A 19,900-nucleotide genomic window follows, 5' to 3' on the forward strand; every position below is an offset into this window, starting at 1 on the left:
TTTCGCTGCATGGTGGCTTAATATCCCACCACACTTGAAATTCTTAGTAGGTACCTATTACGATGAGTTTATCCGCTATTGAAAAACACATCCGTTCCGTTCGACGGTTGAATAGAGACCACTATGTACACCAAAATTTGTGTTACCAACTCAACTCCTTCAAATTTGTTGGGAGTTAGTATGAAGTTTTATATTCCTATATACAAATCTTTATATATTAACCGATTTGGAGACAATGTTTGGATTTTCTACAAAATCTCTAGAATTAAAGTTTAAATCGGCTAACGCCCTGGGATGAAACGCACTGTTAATAAATCATCACAGAATTTTATGTAAAATGTGGTGTTTTGGCCATATTTGTATAAACTGAAAAAAATATATGTAGGCTTTATCTGAAATCTGAACAAATTAGATCAAGATGACACACTTAAATAGCATATTAAATATATTCTCTGTGGAAACTATCGAGTCAATTGGAGGAAACTCCCACTGATATTGGGTCTAAAATATAAGACATTGTACCATATTTCCCCAACTCTGGCGTACATATTGTTACGAATTTTATATTTCTAGATTTAAGTTTATTCAAATTAGTTTCCGTTAATTTAAATTTTCAAATTGTAACGGTCAAATTACGTCATCACATTCAAAATCATTTCTTTATTTTCTAGTACTTTCCTAAACATCTTTTGTGTTCTTAGTTTCATAATAATTGTAGTAACCCCTTTTGCTTTGTTATTGTTGTAGTAATATGAGCACAACCCTCTGTCTGCTTAATTACGAGATAGGTAGAAACGACAAAGGGATTGTTCTAGATAATTGTAGGCAAGACTATGAACAGAAACGACAAAATGACTAGATAATTGTAGGCAAGACTATGAACATAATCAGCAATTTATGTGCGACATCTGCCGGACACTAGTAGAACATTCCAGATGGCTGTAGGCAATGAAGATAACCAGTTGAATATGTGCTGTTAAATAAAATGTATCTAGATAGTTCTAGATGGTTGTAGGCCAGAATATCCAGAATTTTCGAAATCGTCAAATCACGGTATATAAGCACCTGGCGGAGGAAGCTGTGAAGCCAGTCCTAAGCTAAGGTTTATACAATACACATCGTAGAGCAAATAAGTTAAACCAATCAGTTAAACAAATAAATTGTAGATTGTCGTTATTTGAAAAGAACTGTGTTTTAATTATCGGGTAATTAAATACGCCTCAATATAAAAACGTAACAATTGGTGTCGGAAGTGAAATAACGAAAAAAATCTACAATGAAGTTTAATCAGCTTCGAGTGGAAGACTTGAAGAAGGAATTGAGCAAAATGGAGCAGCCGACTACAGGAAATAAGGCTCAATTACAAAAGACGAGTTCGGGCGGCGCAGTATTGATATCGAAACACATGAGTTCGATTATAAGGAAGATCTTGACGAATCAGTAGTAGCCAGCGCCTTGGAAACTCCATCTGCACACTCATAGAAAAAAGTCTGCTAAAAACAGCAGTCGATGTCTGCTGTTATATTTTTGTACTTCAGGGCCAAATGAACAACAATTTATAAAATTTTTAGGTTATAAATTTTTACCCAAAGCATATTTAAGAACCAAAAGTAGTTTTTGGTATATTTTTACTTACAAGCTCCTAAATACGATCAGCAAACATTTTGTTTGCTGTTATGCCTCACTTCGATAAATATTCAGATTTTTGGTCAAATACTATAGATATTCATAAAATATTGTTTTAATTATGTTAGCATAGCTCCTAAGTTGATATTTTTATTTGTTTTAGCCAAAACAAAAAATGTGTTAGTGTAATCGAGCTTCAAAAATATCAGGAAATGTTTGCTATTTCAGCAAACACCGACTGCTGTTTTAGCAGACTTTTCTGCTGTCCCTACTAACAAATTTCTTTGGGTGTAGCTTCTAATGTTGTTGATTACACATCGATGGTCAATATTTTGAGCAATATGATGGAAGAAAATTCTCTAAAAATGCAAGAGAATTCTAGAAAAATGATGGAAGAAAATTCTCTAAAAATGCAAGAGAATTCTAGAAAAATGATGGAAGAAAATTCTCTTGTTTTGGTGGAGAAATTTGACGAAAATTCTAGAATTCTTAATGAAAAGTTACGACAAATTTCGGAAGGTATGGAGAAACGCGTAGACCACATTGAAAGTCAAGTTGTGGAATTGGATAAGAAATTTGTGGTTCACGATGAAAAATTTCTACACCTTGAGAAAAAATGTCGGAACTAAAAATGAAATGTGCCCAGTGCGCGTAATCGAGGGCCCAAAAATCAAAACTCCTGTTTTTGATGGCTCATCTTCATTTGACGTTTTCAAATTCCAATTTGAGATGGTGGCATCCAGAAACATGTGGAATGACTACGACAGAGCAATTGAACTTCTGTTGGCATTGAAGGGTAATGCTGCCGATGTAATACAAAGTATCCCAACTTCTTCCAGAAATAACTATAAGGAAGTAATAGCTGCACTACAACGCAAGTACGGTGGAGAACATAAGCAAGACATCTTCAGAATGGAATTAAGAGGAAGAGTCCAGAAATCAAATGAGACTCTACAAGACTTTGCAACAGAAGTTGAGCGGTTGGTGCTATTGGTATACCCAGGAGAGAGTCAACCACTTGTGCACCGCATCAAAATTGAGACCTTTGAGAATGGCATTCGAGACCCAGACATAAAATGTGCAACATATGCTTCACAAAAAGCTACATTTGTGGAAACTGTAACATTTGCCCTTGCACAAGAGACAGCGAGAGTACTAGCACGTCCTCAAGTTCACAAAGTACGTAAGGTGGAGACCGAGAATGACGAATCAAATTCCGTGTTTGATTCAGTGAAAGAAGCCGTTAAGCAGGCAATGCAAGAAATGAAGCAGGAGGCAACAAAATCCAGAATGAAGTGCTATAACTGTGATAAGCCTGGACATGTTGCTCGCGAATGTAAAGCACGTCGTAAGCGATCAAGATCGAAATCGCCATCACCATCAAACAATAGCCATGTGTTGGTGAACCCACGGTCCAGTGAGACACCTTTAAACTCAATCGAGCTAGTTCAGCGGGGCAAGAGCTGGCTCCCACATATGATGGCCCCACAATCTCCATAGCAATAGTACAACAGCAAAATAACAATTTAACTGTCGCGGGGCTTGTTAACGGCGACAAGCGTACATTGACGTTGGATACGGGTGCGTCGAAGTCTATCATTAGATCAAACAGAGTAAAAGAAAAAGTTACACCATTGATTGGAGTCAAACTACGCACAGCCACAGGGGAATCCGCAACAGTATATTGGAAAGTCGCCATGAAGTTAACTATTGTATACGTTGTTCATATTCTCAATAAAAAAAAACATCCGTTAAATATGAGTTCATTGTGCCCGATTAGTAGATGAGGTTATAATTGGTGTGGATTTCATGATTGCCTTCGATCTAAACCTGGATATGAAACGTCGTGTCATGACCTGGTCCAATACCGAAATACCGATACCGATATGTCCTTGTGGTCATGGATTACTTCAGCAAGTGGCCAGAAGTTTATGCCATTCCAAACCAAGAGGCGAAGACGATTGTAGACGTAGTCGTCAAGAACTGGATATGCCGCTGCGGTGTGCCGACCGAAATACACTCAGACCAAGGAAGAAATTTTGAATCGGCCATATTGCAAGAGATGTGTGACTCCCTTGGTATCAAGAAAACAAGGACTACGCCATTGCATCCACAGTCTGATGGCATGGTAGAAAGGTTTAATCGCACTCTGGAAGAACGTCTTCGAAAGGTGGTAGATAACGGCCAACGAGACTGGGACGAGCATATAGTTTTTGCTGTCGTATAGATCAGCCATACATGATTCTACGTCACGAACACCGGCCAAGGTCCCATCGGAACGGAATTGAAGTTGCCCGGAGATTTTATATTCGGCGCTACACCCAATGAGCTCGCCGTGGAAGAAACCAGTAACGACATACCAAACACATTTGGTAAAGTTCACGAATCAGTGCGAAACAAAATAAAAATGGTCAGCAACAGGATGAAGGCGAGATATGATCGTGCAGCGAACACTGAGGGCTTTAAAGAAGGACAACTGGTTCTGCTATTCAACCTGCAACGAAAGAAAGGATTATGTCCTAAACTACAAACACAGTGGGAAGGCCCATATAAAGTCATCAAGAAGATCAATGATGTTGTATACCGCATTCAAAAGTACGACAGCACAAGGTCAAAGATGAAAGTCGTTCACCTGGAACGTTTGGCTCCATACGGAACGGGTTCTGTGCCTGTTCGGGACGAACAGGCTTAAGCGGGAGGTAGTGTTACGAAGTTTATATTTCTAGATTTAAGTTTATTGAAATTAGTTTCCGTTAATTTAAAATTTCAAATTGTAACGGTCAAATTACGTCATCACATTCAAAATCATTTCTTTATTTTCTAGTACTTTACTAAACATCTTTTGTGTTCTTAGTTTCACAATAATTATAGTAGGCAGAAACGACAAAGGGATTGTTCTAGATAATTGTAGGCAAGACTATGAACAGAAACGACAAAATGATTAGATAATTGTAGGCAAGACTATGAACATAATCAGCAATTTATGTGCGACATCTGCCGGACACTAGTAGAACATTCCAGATGGCTGTAGGCAATGAAGATGACCAGTTGAATATGTGCTGTTAGATAAATTGTATCTAGATAATTCTAGATGGTTGTAGGCCAGACTATCCAGAATTTTGGAAATCGTCAAATCACGGTATATAAGCCCCTGACGGAGGGAGCTGCGAAGTCAGTCGTAAGCTAAAGTTTATACAATACACATCGTAGAGCAAATAAGTGAAACCAATCAGTTAAACAAATAAATTGTAGATTGTCGTTATTTGAAAAGAACTGTGTTTTAATTATCGGGTAATTAAATACGCCTCAATATAAAAACGTAACAATATATATGGGAGCTATATCCAAATCTGAACCGATTCAACGAAATTTGGCATGCATAGTTAGAATAATAATTCTGCTATCTCTGCAAAATTTCACGTAAATGGGAGAATAACTTTGGCCTCCGTGGTCATATGAGTGTAAATCGGCCGAAAGATATATATGGGAGCTATATCTAAATCTGAACCAAATTTGGCACACTTAAATATACTATTAAATGTACGCCTTGTGCAAAATTTGATAATAATTCTGCTATCTCTGCAAAATTTCACGTAAATGGGAGAATAACTTTGGCCTCCGTGGTCATATGAGTGTAAATCGGCCGAAAGATATATATGGGAGCTATATCTAAATCTGAACCAAATTTGGCACACTTCAATATACAAATCAGGGAAAAATTCTGGTTTTAAAGGCCATATAAGTCCATATCGGACGAAAGATATATATGGGAGCTATATCTAAATTTGAACCGATTTCAACCAAATTTGGCACACTTAATTATACTATTAAATAGCTCCTTGTGCAAATTTGAAGCAAATCAGGGAAAAACTCTTGCTTTAGAGACGAAATAAGCGCAAATCGGTCGAAAGATATATATGGGAGCTATATCTAAATCTGAACCGATTTGGCTGATATTTTTACGAGAGCGCCAACATATTTGACTGTACGAAATTTTAGGACAGTATGTCCATAAATACGTCAATTATGGCCAGATCGTTGATAAAAATATATGGCAGCTATATCTAAATCTGAACCGATTTTTTTCAAAATCAATGACGATTGTCTTTGAGCCAAAATAAAACTCTGTGCCAAATTTAAGGATGATCGGACTTAATCTGCGAGTTATACTTTACACACAAAATTACATATACAGACAGACGGACATCGCTAAATCGACTCAGAATTTAATTATTATACGATCGGTATACTAAACGATGGGTCTCGTGACTTTTCTTTCTTGGCGTTACATACAAATGCACAAACTTATTATACCCTGTACCACAGTAGTGGTGAAGGGTACTAGTAGAAATTAGAAGGCATTCTTCTTAATAAAATTAAGACGGTTACTAGTAGAAATAAGAAGCAATTCCTATTAATAAAATGAAGACGGTTACTAGTAGAAATTAGAAGCAATTCTACTTATTATTTTCTTTTTAAATTATTGTTTTTATTAATTCATTCAATTGTTACAATATGTACTTATGATATTTATACATTAATTATAACTACATAATACAAAAAAATAAAGGTCATGTTTTCCATATTTTTTGGCTCTTATAACTTTTAATCCATTATTTATTTGTTGATGTTGGCCCAACGCGAGAACAATTTTCCGCTGGGATTCTTTTTCCCTTTTTTTCTCTCCATAAAGTAAAATTCCTAAATTAAAATAATAGATTAGAATTATTTCTTTAGTTATTATTATCAAATTCAAGTACTTACTGGGGTTTCTTTAGGAAATACTTTGGAAATTTCATTCGCCCATCGCCTCATTTCGGAATATTGCATCTTACGACCAGAAGCAATGTAGTTATTCACAATACAATGAGTTAAAGATGTTTGATTTCTGCTTGGTAAGTCAACACAAGTTGTCCTTTGACTGTTTTTTTTCAACAACTCAACAAGATTGTAAGAGGTCGAATTTTCGGAAGAAGCAGATTGGCATGGAGTGAATTCTCTCGATTTAGAGATTGACACATCTTGTGACAGTTTTTCAAGCCAATTGAGAATTCTGGAGTTCGCCGATAAAGTGTCTTGGTCACAAATGAATGGAATGTTGTTTTGTTTCTGCCACTCCCTCAAACCTGCCTTAAACTTTATACGCTCTCCGAAATATTTCTCATCCACTTTATCAAAAATCAAGTCAACATGTTCAATTTCGGTTTTCTCAAGCACGAAATAGGAATTAATTCCACGCTCAATTAAATTTGATATTATTTCATTCAACAAGCCCCAAGATTTAAAAAGTTCCACTATTTCATCCTTCATTGATTGAGAAGAAATAAAAATATCGACTGAAAGTTCATCACACATTATAAAATGTTCAACACATCAATGTTACTGAAAAAGTTATAAAACGAAGTGGAAAAATTTGATTATAAACACTTCAAAATGAAAAAATCTTTATATTTGCATAATTAACACTCTATAATTGTAAAAACATCGCATTTCTATAATAAAAGTTATTTATAACTTAAGCGTAGAACACAAAGGCGAAGGAATTTGGAGTGCTATATAAATATACAAATTCCAAATGATATAAGTTCATTCGTTATGTACACAACAATTGTTAATAGTGAAGAAATTTTAACATTTATTTAACATCAACTCCTTCCAAGAATTACTTAGCCTCTGTGACTTTGACTTGAAAAATGCGCACAAAAAAAAACTGTATACTGACACAAAATCAACTACGTGCATACATATGTGCACCCTCAAAAAAAATCGCTTCTTTAACATATGTTCCAAACATATTTTGCAGGAAGCACATGTATTATTGGATACTGCCGAAACATTAATATGTTTGTTTTATGTGAACATATTATATGTTTGGAAGCATTTTGAGCCCAAAAATGTTATATGCTTGGAAGAATTTTTCGTAAAGACGATTGTGCTCATTCCCTAACATACTCGTAATTTTCACCTCCACGAAATAGTTTAGTTCTTGGCACCTTTTTCTGTAATACAAATAATGTTGAAGAAATTATTCACTTTTATACATTTTTCAAATTTTACCTTTCGCCTGCACGGAGAATCGAACCGAGGACCATACAGTTTGTAAGCCAACACACTATCCACTGGGCTACGTAGCTGTCACCAGTAGATATTTATCGTTATAAGTTATATTTATATAGCATAGTTTGCAGCACCCACGAGCCCATGCAAACATAACATTATTTAACAGAAACATACATTTGTTTGCCACGTGGAGCAGTGGTTAGCATGTCTGCCTTGCATGCAAAGGGTCGTGGGTTCAATCCCTGCTCCGACCGAACACTTTTTTTTTTTAATTTACACATTTATATTTATACTACATTAAATTTTTATAATGAAACTTCGAAATGTGCGTTATTAAAGATTTATATATAAACGAAATTGACTGATTTTTGGATAAAATATTATTTTTTTATTGCAAAAATAACAATTTTGTAACAAAAAACTGTTTTTGGTACAAAACTTTAAAATTTTGAAGGAATTCAAAAACTCTAACAAAAGAAGAACGTGGAGTCGAGTATAAACATACATAAATAGTTTTATAATATAAACATAAATTTAGTTAGGCGTGAACAGTTTTTACTAGCATTTAACACCATCGCTCTAAAATGCCTTCTATATTTCTTACATAATTAATTTTAAAGAAAATAAACTTTTTAAATTGTTTTAGCTGCAAAACTCGAACTTAATGCCCGCTTTTATATTTGAAGGTGTACGTCAACTCCTCGTGGAGTACTTATTAATAAAGAGGAACTAAACTTTGTTTTTATACATTTTACTGTGTAATTTTTCACTATTTCCTCCTTATTTCATTTTACTGTCCCAACTCTAAAAAGAGTATTGTGCCCTTTAGTTATTTTTGTGAAGACACTTGATTTCTATTCTCTTAAATAATATTTAGACTTAAGCATATCAAAGTTTTGGCCTTATCATAAAACAGTTTTCCGAAACAACATACAAGCGGTTTCACAGAAATTATTTTCTTTTGGTTCTTTCGCTGTGTTATGTTGATATCTTTCGTCAACTCTCCCGGTTTCCATCTCTATTTCTTTCTCTATATGTTACTCTCTCTGTCGCTTTGAATGAAATATCACAACATATGTATGTTTAGTCGAAATTTGTAAATTTATATATGTTTGCATTTACACATATGATTTTTATGTTTGCACTTAAATATATTGTGTTTTAAAATTGTGCCCGAAACACATTTTGTTTCTATCGGAACATATGAAAAACATATTTTTCTAACAGTGTGTATATAAAGCGCAGGTCGTGACAAAAAAACACTTGCGCTTACCCAGAAACTTTGTCACAAGCCAGCGCTGGTATATATGTATATGCACATTTGCTTAAATATGTATTAACTTTCTTTAAACTGTTCACTTATGAATTATGTTTTACAATTTCACTTTTTAACGCCCAAAATTCTATTTTATGTATATTAATTTGATAAAATTCACTTACCTTTTACAACACAAAAACCACGAGGAACTAACACAAATCGAAACACTTCATTTCACAGCTCAAAGTTGAATGATCGACTGTTCTCTTCTTACTAGTTTAAAATTAAAATTGCCTGATGCAAAAATAAACTACAGTTATTTTGATGTATGTATACGCATTTTAGTAGAAGAAGAGCGAATAAGAAGTTTTCTCCTTATTGTTAGTCGATCTCCTTTTCAATAATATTAAGATGACAAAATTAAGAAGTTTAGCATCTTAATAATAAGAAGGTGAAAATCTGTTAGAAACAAGAAGTTTTTCATCTGATTAGCACTTTTTATGCTCATATTAAGACGTAAGAAACATATTTTTAGCCGATTTCCTTTTCAATGAATTTTAGATGAAATTCAAGATAAAAATGAGAAGATTTTCTAGTAAATATTTCGTCAATCTTGTCCCCTGTCGCTCTCCTTTGTCACCAAGTTTTTTTTATTAAAGTCAATCTCCTTATTTTTAGGTGACATTTTTGGCTCTGTATACACATGATTTTCATTTTGCGCGTCAGTCGTGTGTTTATTGTTTCTTGGAATGGACGGAGAATACGGAATTACTGTATTTTGTGTTAAATTAGTTATTCAGAAGTGCCACGTGGTTTTATTTGAACACAAAAAGGGAAGTGTTATTGAAAACAAATTACCGGTTTTTGTTCTGCATTTTGTTATATGGTATAATTTATTTTTATTTGCAGTTACATGATGTCTGCGTTTGTACATTTGATGAGCACGAAGTAAATATGGAATGATTACTTATTGTTGAAATTAAACCAAAATAGAGTGTGTAAAAATATGTGATGTTTGCTTGCACGCTTTTATAAATACAAATAAACAATGAATTAGTTTATAAATAAATAAAAACTGTTGTTGTTTTTATTGCAGCTTAAAACCATACATTGACTAAACTACAAGTGTAGCTTAACCAACAGCGGAAAAGAATGTTTGTCAAATTTATTTGGGCAAAGCCCTATAGACTGCAAGATGGTCGGATGGACGCATGTTTCGGAATTACCACATTCCTCATCAGCATCCTCTACTTGCAGCAAAACTATCAACCAATTATCAGAATAAATTCAGGCAGTTCATTAAAACCAACAATGAACCACACTTGAACCTCCCGAAAAAAGTTTTTGTATGATAGCCGGCTTATGACGAAATAAATTCAAAACAAACATATCTCTTTTCCTATGCCACTGTCAAATCATCGATTTGAATTTCTTCTTTTTCCATTCTTTTTGTTTTGTTATTGTTGGGTTTGTTCTTTAAGCATTGTTGTTGTTTTTATTGCAGCTTAAAACCATACATTGACTAAACTACAAGTGTAGCTTAACCAACAGCGGAAAAGAATGTTTGTCAAATTTATAAAATTAATAAATAAAAACAAATAAATATAGTTAATTTTGTGTTTTATTTTCTCAAGTGGCGCCCTTTTTTCGACGACGAAAAAAGTCTTTTCATAAAGATCAAAACATTTTAGGTTGTGACCTTGTTCTTTTAACAGGAAGAAAAACATTTTTGAGGAATACCATAACATTTTAGATCGTGACTATTGTCTTTTAATGGAAACAAAATTTTTTTTTATCAATTTTATTTTTCTTAGAACCACGTTCACTGAGCAAACATGGTTGCAGGTGAACATGTTACATGGTCGCCGCAAAAATAGCTCCTATCATATTATTTTGCTCTTCGAATATGATTGTGACAATCATGTTTCTTCTCTGCGTGTGGTAATAATTTTTCTATAGGTGTATATACAGCAGTAAGTTCGGCCGGGCCGAATCTTAAATATCTGCCACCAGCGTTGCTAGAATTGTTTCACCAAAAACCGCTAGATTTGCCCAAAAAAATAGTTAAAAAAAACAAAAAAAAAATCTAAAAAAAAATAGCTAGAAGGTTAGGTTAGGTTAATGTGGCAGCCCGATTAAGATTCAGGCTCACTTAGACTATTCAGATCACAATGGACTGAATAGTCTAAGTGAGCCTGAATCTTAATCGGGCTGCCACTTTAACCTAACCTAACCTAGACTATTCAGTCTATTGCGATACCACATTAACTAAAAGTACCATTACATATGGGCACTTCTACTTTTAACCGCTGAACCTTCTTGATTATTTTTCTTTGTTGAACCAACCAGATTGTTCCAAAAACATTAGCAGACTGCTTAAGTTAACGTTTTCCAGATCCGCCAGTAATCTGAAGCTATATGCTCCTAAAAGTTGCTTGCGCTTTACACAAAATGCAGGACACTCACACAAGAGGTGTTTAATTGATTCCTTTTCCTCCGCATCATGACAGCTCATACAATAGTCATTATACTTCGCGCCTATAGTTTTTGCAAAATCGCCTATCAGGCAGCGACCCGTTATAGCAGATATCAGGAGTGATATCTGACGTCTCGAGAACACTAGCCTATCTAGAGTGCGGTTTAAGTTTAAATGGAGCCATATTTGCTTGGTGTCGTTACAGCCCTTGCAATTCTCCCATCGAACATTTGCCATCAAACAGTTTTCTCACGCAGCATGAGCTTGCAGGAAGCCAGGGGCATACCAACAGATTCTAGTTCCCCTGGAATATGTAAGGTAGTCCCTAGCCTTGCCAAATCATCCGCTTCGCAGTTTCCCGGTATGTTCCTATGGCCAGGCACCCATATTAGGTGAATATTGTACTGCTCAGCCATCTCATTGAGAGATTTGCGTAAGTCGATGGCCTTTTTCGAGTTGACGAACACAGAGTCCAAGGATTTTATTGCAGGTTGACTGTCTGAGTATATATTAATGCCCACATTTTTTGGAACATTACTTCTCAGCCAATTCGCCACCTCTCTTATTGCTAATATTTCAGCCTGAAAAACACTGCAGTGATTAGGTAATCTTTTCGTTATTCGAAGTTCCAGAACTTTAGAATATACTCCAACCCACTTGTCCATCCAATTTGGAGCCATCAGTGTAGGAATCTATATATCGTTTATTCCCCGGGGTCTGTGTGTACCATGCCTCACTGTTGGGGATTAGAGTCTCAAACTTTTTGTCGAAAAGTGGACTCGCCAAAGTGTAATCCACTACGTTAGGCACATCTGGCATTACTTTGAGGACCGAACTGTGATCGTACATTTTTTCCGACCACAGCTCACAGCGTGAGCTCGATAGCTCACGCAACCGCGCAGCCGTTGTTGCAGCTACTGTTTGGCCAAAATGTCTAAAGGCAATAGATGCAGCATGACATTAAGGGAATTTGTTCCTGTCTTGCTGAATGAATACGCTGAACTATGTCTAAACTTGTCGGCTGGTGAAGTGCCGGCCACCAGACTACAACACCATATAGCATTATAGGTCTAACCACTGCCATGTAAAGCCAATGCACAATTTTTGGTTTTAGTCCCCACTTTTCCCTATTGCCTTTTTGCACGAGTACAAAGCTACCGTGGCTTTTCTCGCCCTTTCTTCCATATTGAGCCTAAAATTCAGCTTCCTGTCCAAAATAACGCCAAGGTATTTTGCACACTCACCAAAGGGAATTTCAATACCCCCTAAGGAAATGGGCCTAACCATGGAAGTTTTGCGATCTTTGCAGTACATGACTAGTTCTGTCTTTGCAGGATTTACCCTAAGACGGATAAACTCATCGTAATAGGTACCTACTACGAATTTCAAGTGTGGTGGGATATTAAGCCACCATGCAGCGAAATTCCAAGTCATCCACTGGGTTGCTAACTTCAGGGCCCAGTGGACGGGTATCGACTGGAGTTATAAATCTGGGCAATGACCAAGAGTTAGGCCCAATTAGTCGACCTGTAGACGGGTCGACAGGTGGCGACACTATGACAAGTCGAACTTTTTCTAAGGTAACTACATCAAAAGGGGGTAATCCCTCACGAAAGAGATTCAAGGAACGCAGAAATGCTTTGTTTATCCTAAAGAAGTTAGGATCAGTCGACCCAAGCACGCTGTCGGCTAAACAAAGCGATTCCTTAAAATGGGCTCAAGGAATTCTTGAGACTGGAAAAAGGGAACGATCGCCGGATGAGCTGCCATCCTCCAAAAGGGATCAAAGATCGTTTGCCTCAGTTGCTAATGATAGCCTTGTGATGGCTATCATTAATAAAGGAGCATTGGACGGTATGGTTCCAAAGCAAAAATGGGGGGAAATTGAGAATGCTCTGTCTGTCGTCTACTCACAGGTGCTGGAAAAGTTTCCCGGCCCAGATCCTCGACACCAAGAGGCTGGTTGGTATCAAGGACGATTTAAGCTAGTCGCATTTGAGGACCAGAGGTCTATAGAATGTTTTAAAGCTGCTCTGATACTAATTGGTGAAGTTTGGGAAGGAGCTGCTCTAGAGTTAGTCGAGAAGAAAGACATACCGGCTAGACCTAGAGCACATGCCTGGATACCTGCAAACCCTTCTGACCCTGAATCTATTTTAAATAGACTGAAGCGATGCAATCCAGATCTTCCAACAGCTTAAAGTTCAGCTTCCTGTCCAAAATAACGCCAAGGTATTTTGCACATTCACCAAAGGGAATTTCAATACCCCCTAAGGAAATAGGCCTAACCGTGGGAGTTTTGCGATCGTTGCAGTACATGACTAATTCTGTCATTGCATGATTTACCCCAAGACCATTGTTTTTCGCCCATTTCTCAGTCATCCGGAGGGCCCTCTGAATAATATCTCTGATTGTGGATGGGAATTTTCCCCTGACTGCTAGCGCCACATCATCTGCGTATGCCACCACTTTTAGCCTTTCTTTTTCTAGGGAAACCAGAAGGTTGTTTATAGAAACATTCCAAAGAAGAGGTGATAGAACTCCTCCTTGGGGAGTGCCTCTGTTCACATACCTTTGTATGTTTGCTTGTTCTAGTGAGGCTGAAATACGTCTCTTCATTAGCAGTTCGTCTAACAGCCTGAGTATACATGGATCAATATTCAGAGTTGTCAGTCTATTTAATATCGAGCTCGGATGGACATTATTGAACGCCCCTTCGATGTCTAGAAACGCCACGATTGTGTATTCTTTGACAGATAGTGAGCTTTCAATAAAGCTGACTAGTTCATGCAATGCGGTCTCAGTAGACCTGCCCTTCGAGTATGCATGCTGTCGTTTCGAGAGCAAACTTGAATCCACGCTAGTTCTAAGATACATGTCTATCATCCTCTCCAGGGTCTTAAGTAGGAATGAGGATACGCTGATTGGACAGAAATCCTTCGCACTCGAGTGGGAGGCTTTTCCCGCTTTAGGTATGAAGACGACTTTTGTTTCCCTCCACTTCTCTGGAATATATGCTAAGTTTACACATCGTTTATATATCACCGTCAACTAGGGGATAATTCTTTCAACCACTGCTTGTGGTTGAAAGAAGGAGTAATTTCATCAGGTCCGGGGGTATTCCGGAGTAATTCCATCAGGTCCGGGGGATTTGAATGGTCCAAAGCTATTGAAAGCCCGTTTTATTCTAGATTCCGATAAAATTTCCTCGATAGGAAACGAATCTGTTGGTATGCCTCTGGCTACCTGCAAGCTCTTACTGCGTGAGAAGGCTGTTATGATGGCAAATGTTCGATGGGAGAGTTGCAAGGGTTGTAACGACATAAAGCAAATATGGGCTTATTTAAACTTTAACCTCACACAAGATATGTGTTCTCAAGGTGTCAGATGGCACTCCTGATATCTGCTATAACGGGTCGCTGCCTGATAGGAGAATTTGCAAAAACTATTGGTGCGAAGTATGATGACAATTGTATAAGCTGTCATGATGTGGAGGAACAGGAATCAATTAAACACCTCTTGTGTGAGTGTCCTGCTTTTTGTGTAAGGCGTAAGCGAATTTTGGGAACTTATAGCTTTAGATTACTGGCGGATCCTGAAAACGTTAACTTAAGCTGTTTGTTAATGTTTTTGGAGCAATCTGGTTGGTTCAACAAAAGTAAATAATAGAGAAGGTTCAGTGGTTAAGACTAGAAGTGCCCATATGTAATAGGTACTTTTAGTTAAATGTGGTATCACAATGGACTGAATAGTCTAAGTGAGCCTGAAATTTAATCGGGCTGCCACTTTAACCTAACCTATAACTCTTTTCCTTTGAGTGCAGTTGGTTAGGTATATTTTTGAGCGTGCTTCTTCTTTTTTCATTCGTTGTGTTATTGTTGGTTTTTTCTTTTATCATTGTTGTTGTTTTTTTATTTCAGCTTAAAACCATGCATTGACTAAACTACAAGTGTAGCTTAACCAACAGAGGAAAAGAATGTTTGTCAAATTTATTTGGGCAAAGCCCTATAGACTGCAAGATGGTTGGATGGACGCACGTTTCGGAATTACCACATTCCTCATCAACATCCTCCACTTGCAGCAAAACCAATTATCAGAATAAATTCAGGCAGTTCATTTAACCTACAATGAACCACACTTGAACCTTCCGAAAAAAAGTTTTATATGATAGCCGGCTTATGCCGGAATAAATTCGTACAAACATAAAGCTACACTTGTAGTTTAGTCAATGCATGGTTTTAAGTTGAAATCAAAAAACAACAACAATGATAAAAGGAAAAAACCAACAATAACAAAACAAAACGTATGAAATAAAATTTTAACAAAATTTTCTATAGAAATAAAGTTTTGACAAAATTTTCTATAGAAATGAAATTTTAACAAAATTTTTCTATAGAAATAAAATTTTAACAACATTTTCTATAGAAATAAAATTTTGGTAGATTATTTTTGGCTCGAGTGCCCACAATGATTATGAACCGATATGGACCAATTTTTGTGTGATTGGAGATCGGCTATATATAACTATCCAGTCTCATGCTGTCTCTGATCGCGAGCAGACGTGCTCTTCAAATCTCGTTTTTTGCAAACGTAAACAAAATAAACCGTTTTCTTAAACTATCGTTTGAAGTGCTTATTTACATCACATAACAACAAGCCAACTTTAGTATTCTAAAAATCAACAAATCACAAAATGCCCGGAGGGGCTAACCCTTTGGCACGCCTAAAGGGGAAACAGACATTTAAAAGACCAAAGCGACAATCTATGGGTGTAAACCAAGATCTCATTGGCGCTACATTTTTATCGTATAATAGATATGAAGATCTTTCCAGCGTCGCACACAGGGTTAGAATAGCCTGTTTTCTTGGATTAATTAAAAAAACAAAAATTAAGTATCGTTAAAATTTTTTGCACACGGTTACAGTATATAAAATTCTACATCACATGTCGTTAAAATAAATGTCACAAGTGGTCTGGTGTTTTTGTAGTGAAACTTCAAAGTCAAACTTCATAGAAATTTTTGTGCAAAAAAGGCTGAAAAAAAGTGAAAACGTTCCCGTTGAAAATTTTATTTATTTTAAAAAGTATTGTAAAAGTTAAACATTTTCAATGGAACCATCAAGTTCAGGTTATTTTGCAAATACGTCGTTAACATTTGTGTCTCAAATTATGTGTGGAAGTGATTTAGTTGTAGTTATTTATATTGAAAATGTCAAAAAATTAATATTTTTATATTTTAAATGGATATATAGTTATTATTCGTCCACATAATTTGTAGTTTATATTAAAGAGGACATAAATCTGTGTTATATTGCAAAATTTTACGCTGCCCTTTTGTGCTTTTTAGAAGCCATGCATTGTTTAATACAAAGACTATAGATTCAGGAAGATAGGAAATTAGCTACTGGGGAGGTCGAACCATTTACCAGATTAGTTTAATACTCGAACCAAACGCGTATACGACAAGTATTGACGTAGCATTAAAATGCAAATAAAAAGAAATTAAGTGCACGAAATAAATTTCCATAAAGGGGAAAATGTTTTTTGTTGTTGCCTAAAATTTAACATTGTTTCATTAAGAAAATTACATTTTTCATTTAAAAAATAAAAACGAAAAACGAAAAACAAACTAAAAGATTACAACCATGTATTGAACTAACATGGTAAATGCAACATTTTGTATGACGCAAGCCAATTTCCTATCTTCCTCAAATTTATAATCTTTGGTTTAATACAAGTGTTGCAGCAGTCAAATTAGCTAAAAGTCACATTGATATCGCGACTGGTGCTGTTGTTGTTTTTTATTGTTTTTCATGTTACTTTTTCTATTTATTTGTGCTCTTCTTTTCCGTATATTAATGTTGTTATTTTTGTTTCTTTTAATAATATTCTTTGTTACAATAATATTTTGTTTTTGTTTATTTTAATAATAATCTTTGTTTTGACAAATACACGCTCACAAAAAATCGCTTCTGTAACATATACTCCCAAACATATTTTGCTTCAAGCATATACATTTTTGGCTATTGCCCAAACATTTATATGTTTGATCTCTTCCAATATATAATATGTTTGAAAGCATATTGGTCTAAACAATATATGTTTGGGTAGTCAATTTCCAAACATTTTGTATTTTTGCATCCAAATTCAATAATGTTGTCTTCCAAAAAACAATATGTTATTATGTGAACATATAATATGTTTGGAAGCATTTTGTACCCAAAAATATTATATGCTTAAAAAAATTCTCCCAAACAATATTGTGCTCAAAATTTTATTTATTTATTTATATATTTACAATCATAATGAATTATGAAAATAAACAGGTAATATAGGTGCTAACAACATAGGTTTTCGACCTGAATGCTCAAAATTTTGTTTCTGCCCAATTGTATATTCCCCCACATCTTTCTCACTTTCACGAGATCATTGTAGAAGAAATTATTCAATTGTATGATTTTTTTTATTTTAATTTTACCTTTTGCCGGACGGGGATTCGAACAGCGGACCACACAGTTTGTAAGGATCAAAGAAGTAGCTGATCAATTGCCCAAGGAAAAATAATATGTTAATTTTGTAATAACAAGCAACAACCACCAACTTAATTCAATATCGCTCCCTGTTAAATAGCGCTCCAAGCTACTAAACACATATATGTTTATAGGTTATTTCTAAATTAATATATGTTTGCATCCAAGCATATTATATTTAAAAACATTTTATGTCCCAAACATAATATGTTCTAACATATTAACATATATGTCCTAAACATGTTATGCTAGTTTATGAACATTATATGCTTGCACTCAAAAATATTGTGTTTAAAAATTTGTTTTCCAAACATATAATGTTTATAGCCAAACATATGAAAAACAGTCTTTTTCATCCGTGTAGTGATTGCCAGAGGAGGCAATTGATTTAATTGTACCTGCAGCTCCGAACAAGAACTATTTCAGTGATGTTGAAGTTGCTGATGCTGCGGATGATGATGATGGTGATAACGATAATGATGATGATGATGTGGATGATTAACTTTAAGATGTATAAAATGCAATGTTTAAGTTCTCATACTGTACTACTTGCACTATATACCTACACTGATATTTGGGATTACTTAATAAAATTATACTCAAATATACTTAGAAAAATTTTTGAACTTATTTTAATGGTATTAACTGAAAAATGAAGACAAATTATCCTAACATAGCTTCCCTGATTTGATCCAAGAAAACATGCTACTCTAACCCACTGTGCGTCGAGGATATGGACGAAGTAAACGAATCTAATGTACATGTGGATGAAACACCGATCAAACCACCCCCAATCGTAACTGATCTCAATATCCCTCTACGTGAGGTCCAACATCTACTGGGTAATGATTGTATATACAAACGTACCTCTATTGGAATAAAAATATTCCCTCAAAATAAAGAGAAATATGAATTCTGCATTAAGTCACTAACAGAAGCAAAAATCGAATTTCACACGTTCAACTCGAAAGAGGATAAACTGTATACTACCTTCATCTACGGTCTACCTAAAATTTGTACCGAGGATATAATCTCTGAATTAAAAACATATAATTTATCTCCAATATCAGTGGAAGAAGTTAAAACACATTACAGTACCGATAACGGTACCATATATAAAGTTCAATTCATTCGGAGATTCTTCAATCCTATCTCCCTCAAAAACATTAAAACCATTTCTCAAGTAATGATAACTTGGAAAAAACAAAATCCTAAAAGAATTAACAAACCAACGCAATGCTGGAATTGCCTGATGTACACACACATTACAGTACCGATAACGGTACCATATATAAAGTTCAATTCATTCGGAGATTCTTCAATCCTATCACCCTCAAAAACACTAAAAACCATTTCTCAAGTAATGATAACTTGGAAAAAACAAAAGCCTAAAAGAATTAACAAACCAACGCAATGCTGGAATTGCCTGATGTATGGCCATGGCGGTCTTCACTGCAGCCGAAAACCAGCATGTATGACTTGTGCCAATCAGCATCTCACTAAAGATTGCCCATTCACTCAAAACAACAAAAAACCAGCTATATTCGCATGCTTCAACTGCCGAAAGAATGGATATGAAAAAATCGACCATTCGGCTAATTATCTAAATTGCCCAATGCGCTCTCGTTATTTAGAAATCAGAGCAAAGGTAACTACTGCTGTGAGTAACAAAAACGAAAGAACTCGCCATCGCATTCATAACAGTAGCCCCTGCCCACATACCAACGGCCATAACAAACCATCGTGGTAATATCTCTTACGCTGGAGTTACACGTAATGAGAACAGTGATCTCTTTGGTATAGATGAGTTATTTGACAATTTACTTCCGCTCTCGATGAGCTTAGCCACTGCACAACAAAAATGCAACAAATTCAAGTCATATGGCGTTTTCTTTTCTTGTAAAAAATGCGCACTTTTTTTGCATTTTACCCGGAAAATGTACTTTTTA

At 35.5% G+C, this 19,900-nt stretch overlaps 1 protein-coding gene across 1 annotated transcript; it reads right to left on the reverse strand.

Annotated features, from left to right (window-relative positions):
• Window positions 1-6,138: 6,138 nt before the first annotated feature.
• On the reverse strand, window positions 6,139-9,196 carry LOC142239470 (uncharacterized). Its single transcript, XM_075311268.1, has 3 exons — window positions 9,127-9,196; window positions 6,391-7,008; window positions 6,139-6,327 (listed from the first exon to the last, which is right to left on the reverse strand). The coding sequence occupies exons 2-3, from the start codon at window positions 6,979-6,981 to the stop codon at window positions 6,244-6,246; spliced, it is 675 nt and encodes a 224-aa protein (XP_075167383.1). The 5' UTR covers window positions 6,982-7,008; window positions 9,127-9,196; the 3' UTR covers window positions 6,139-6,243.
• Between the last annotated feature and the right edge of the window lie 10,704 nt (window positions 9,197-19,900).

This window comes from Haematobia irritans, chromosome 1, assembly GCF_050003625.1.
Source record: "Haematobia irritans isolate KBUSLIRL chromosome 1, ASM5000362v1, whole genome shotgun sequence".
NCBI classification, from domain to species: Eukaryota; Metazoa; Arthropoda; class Insecta; order Diptera; family Muscidae; genus Haematobia; species Haematobia irritans.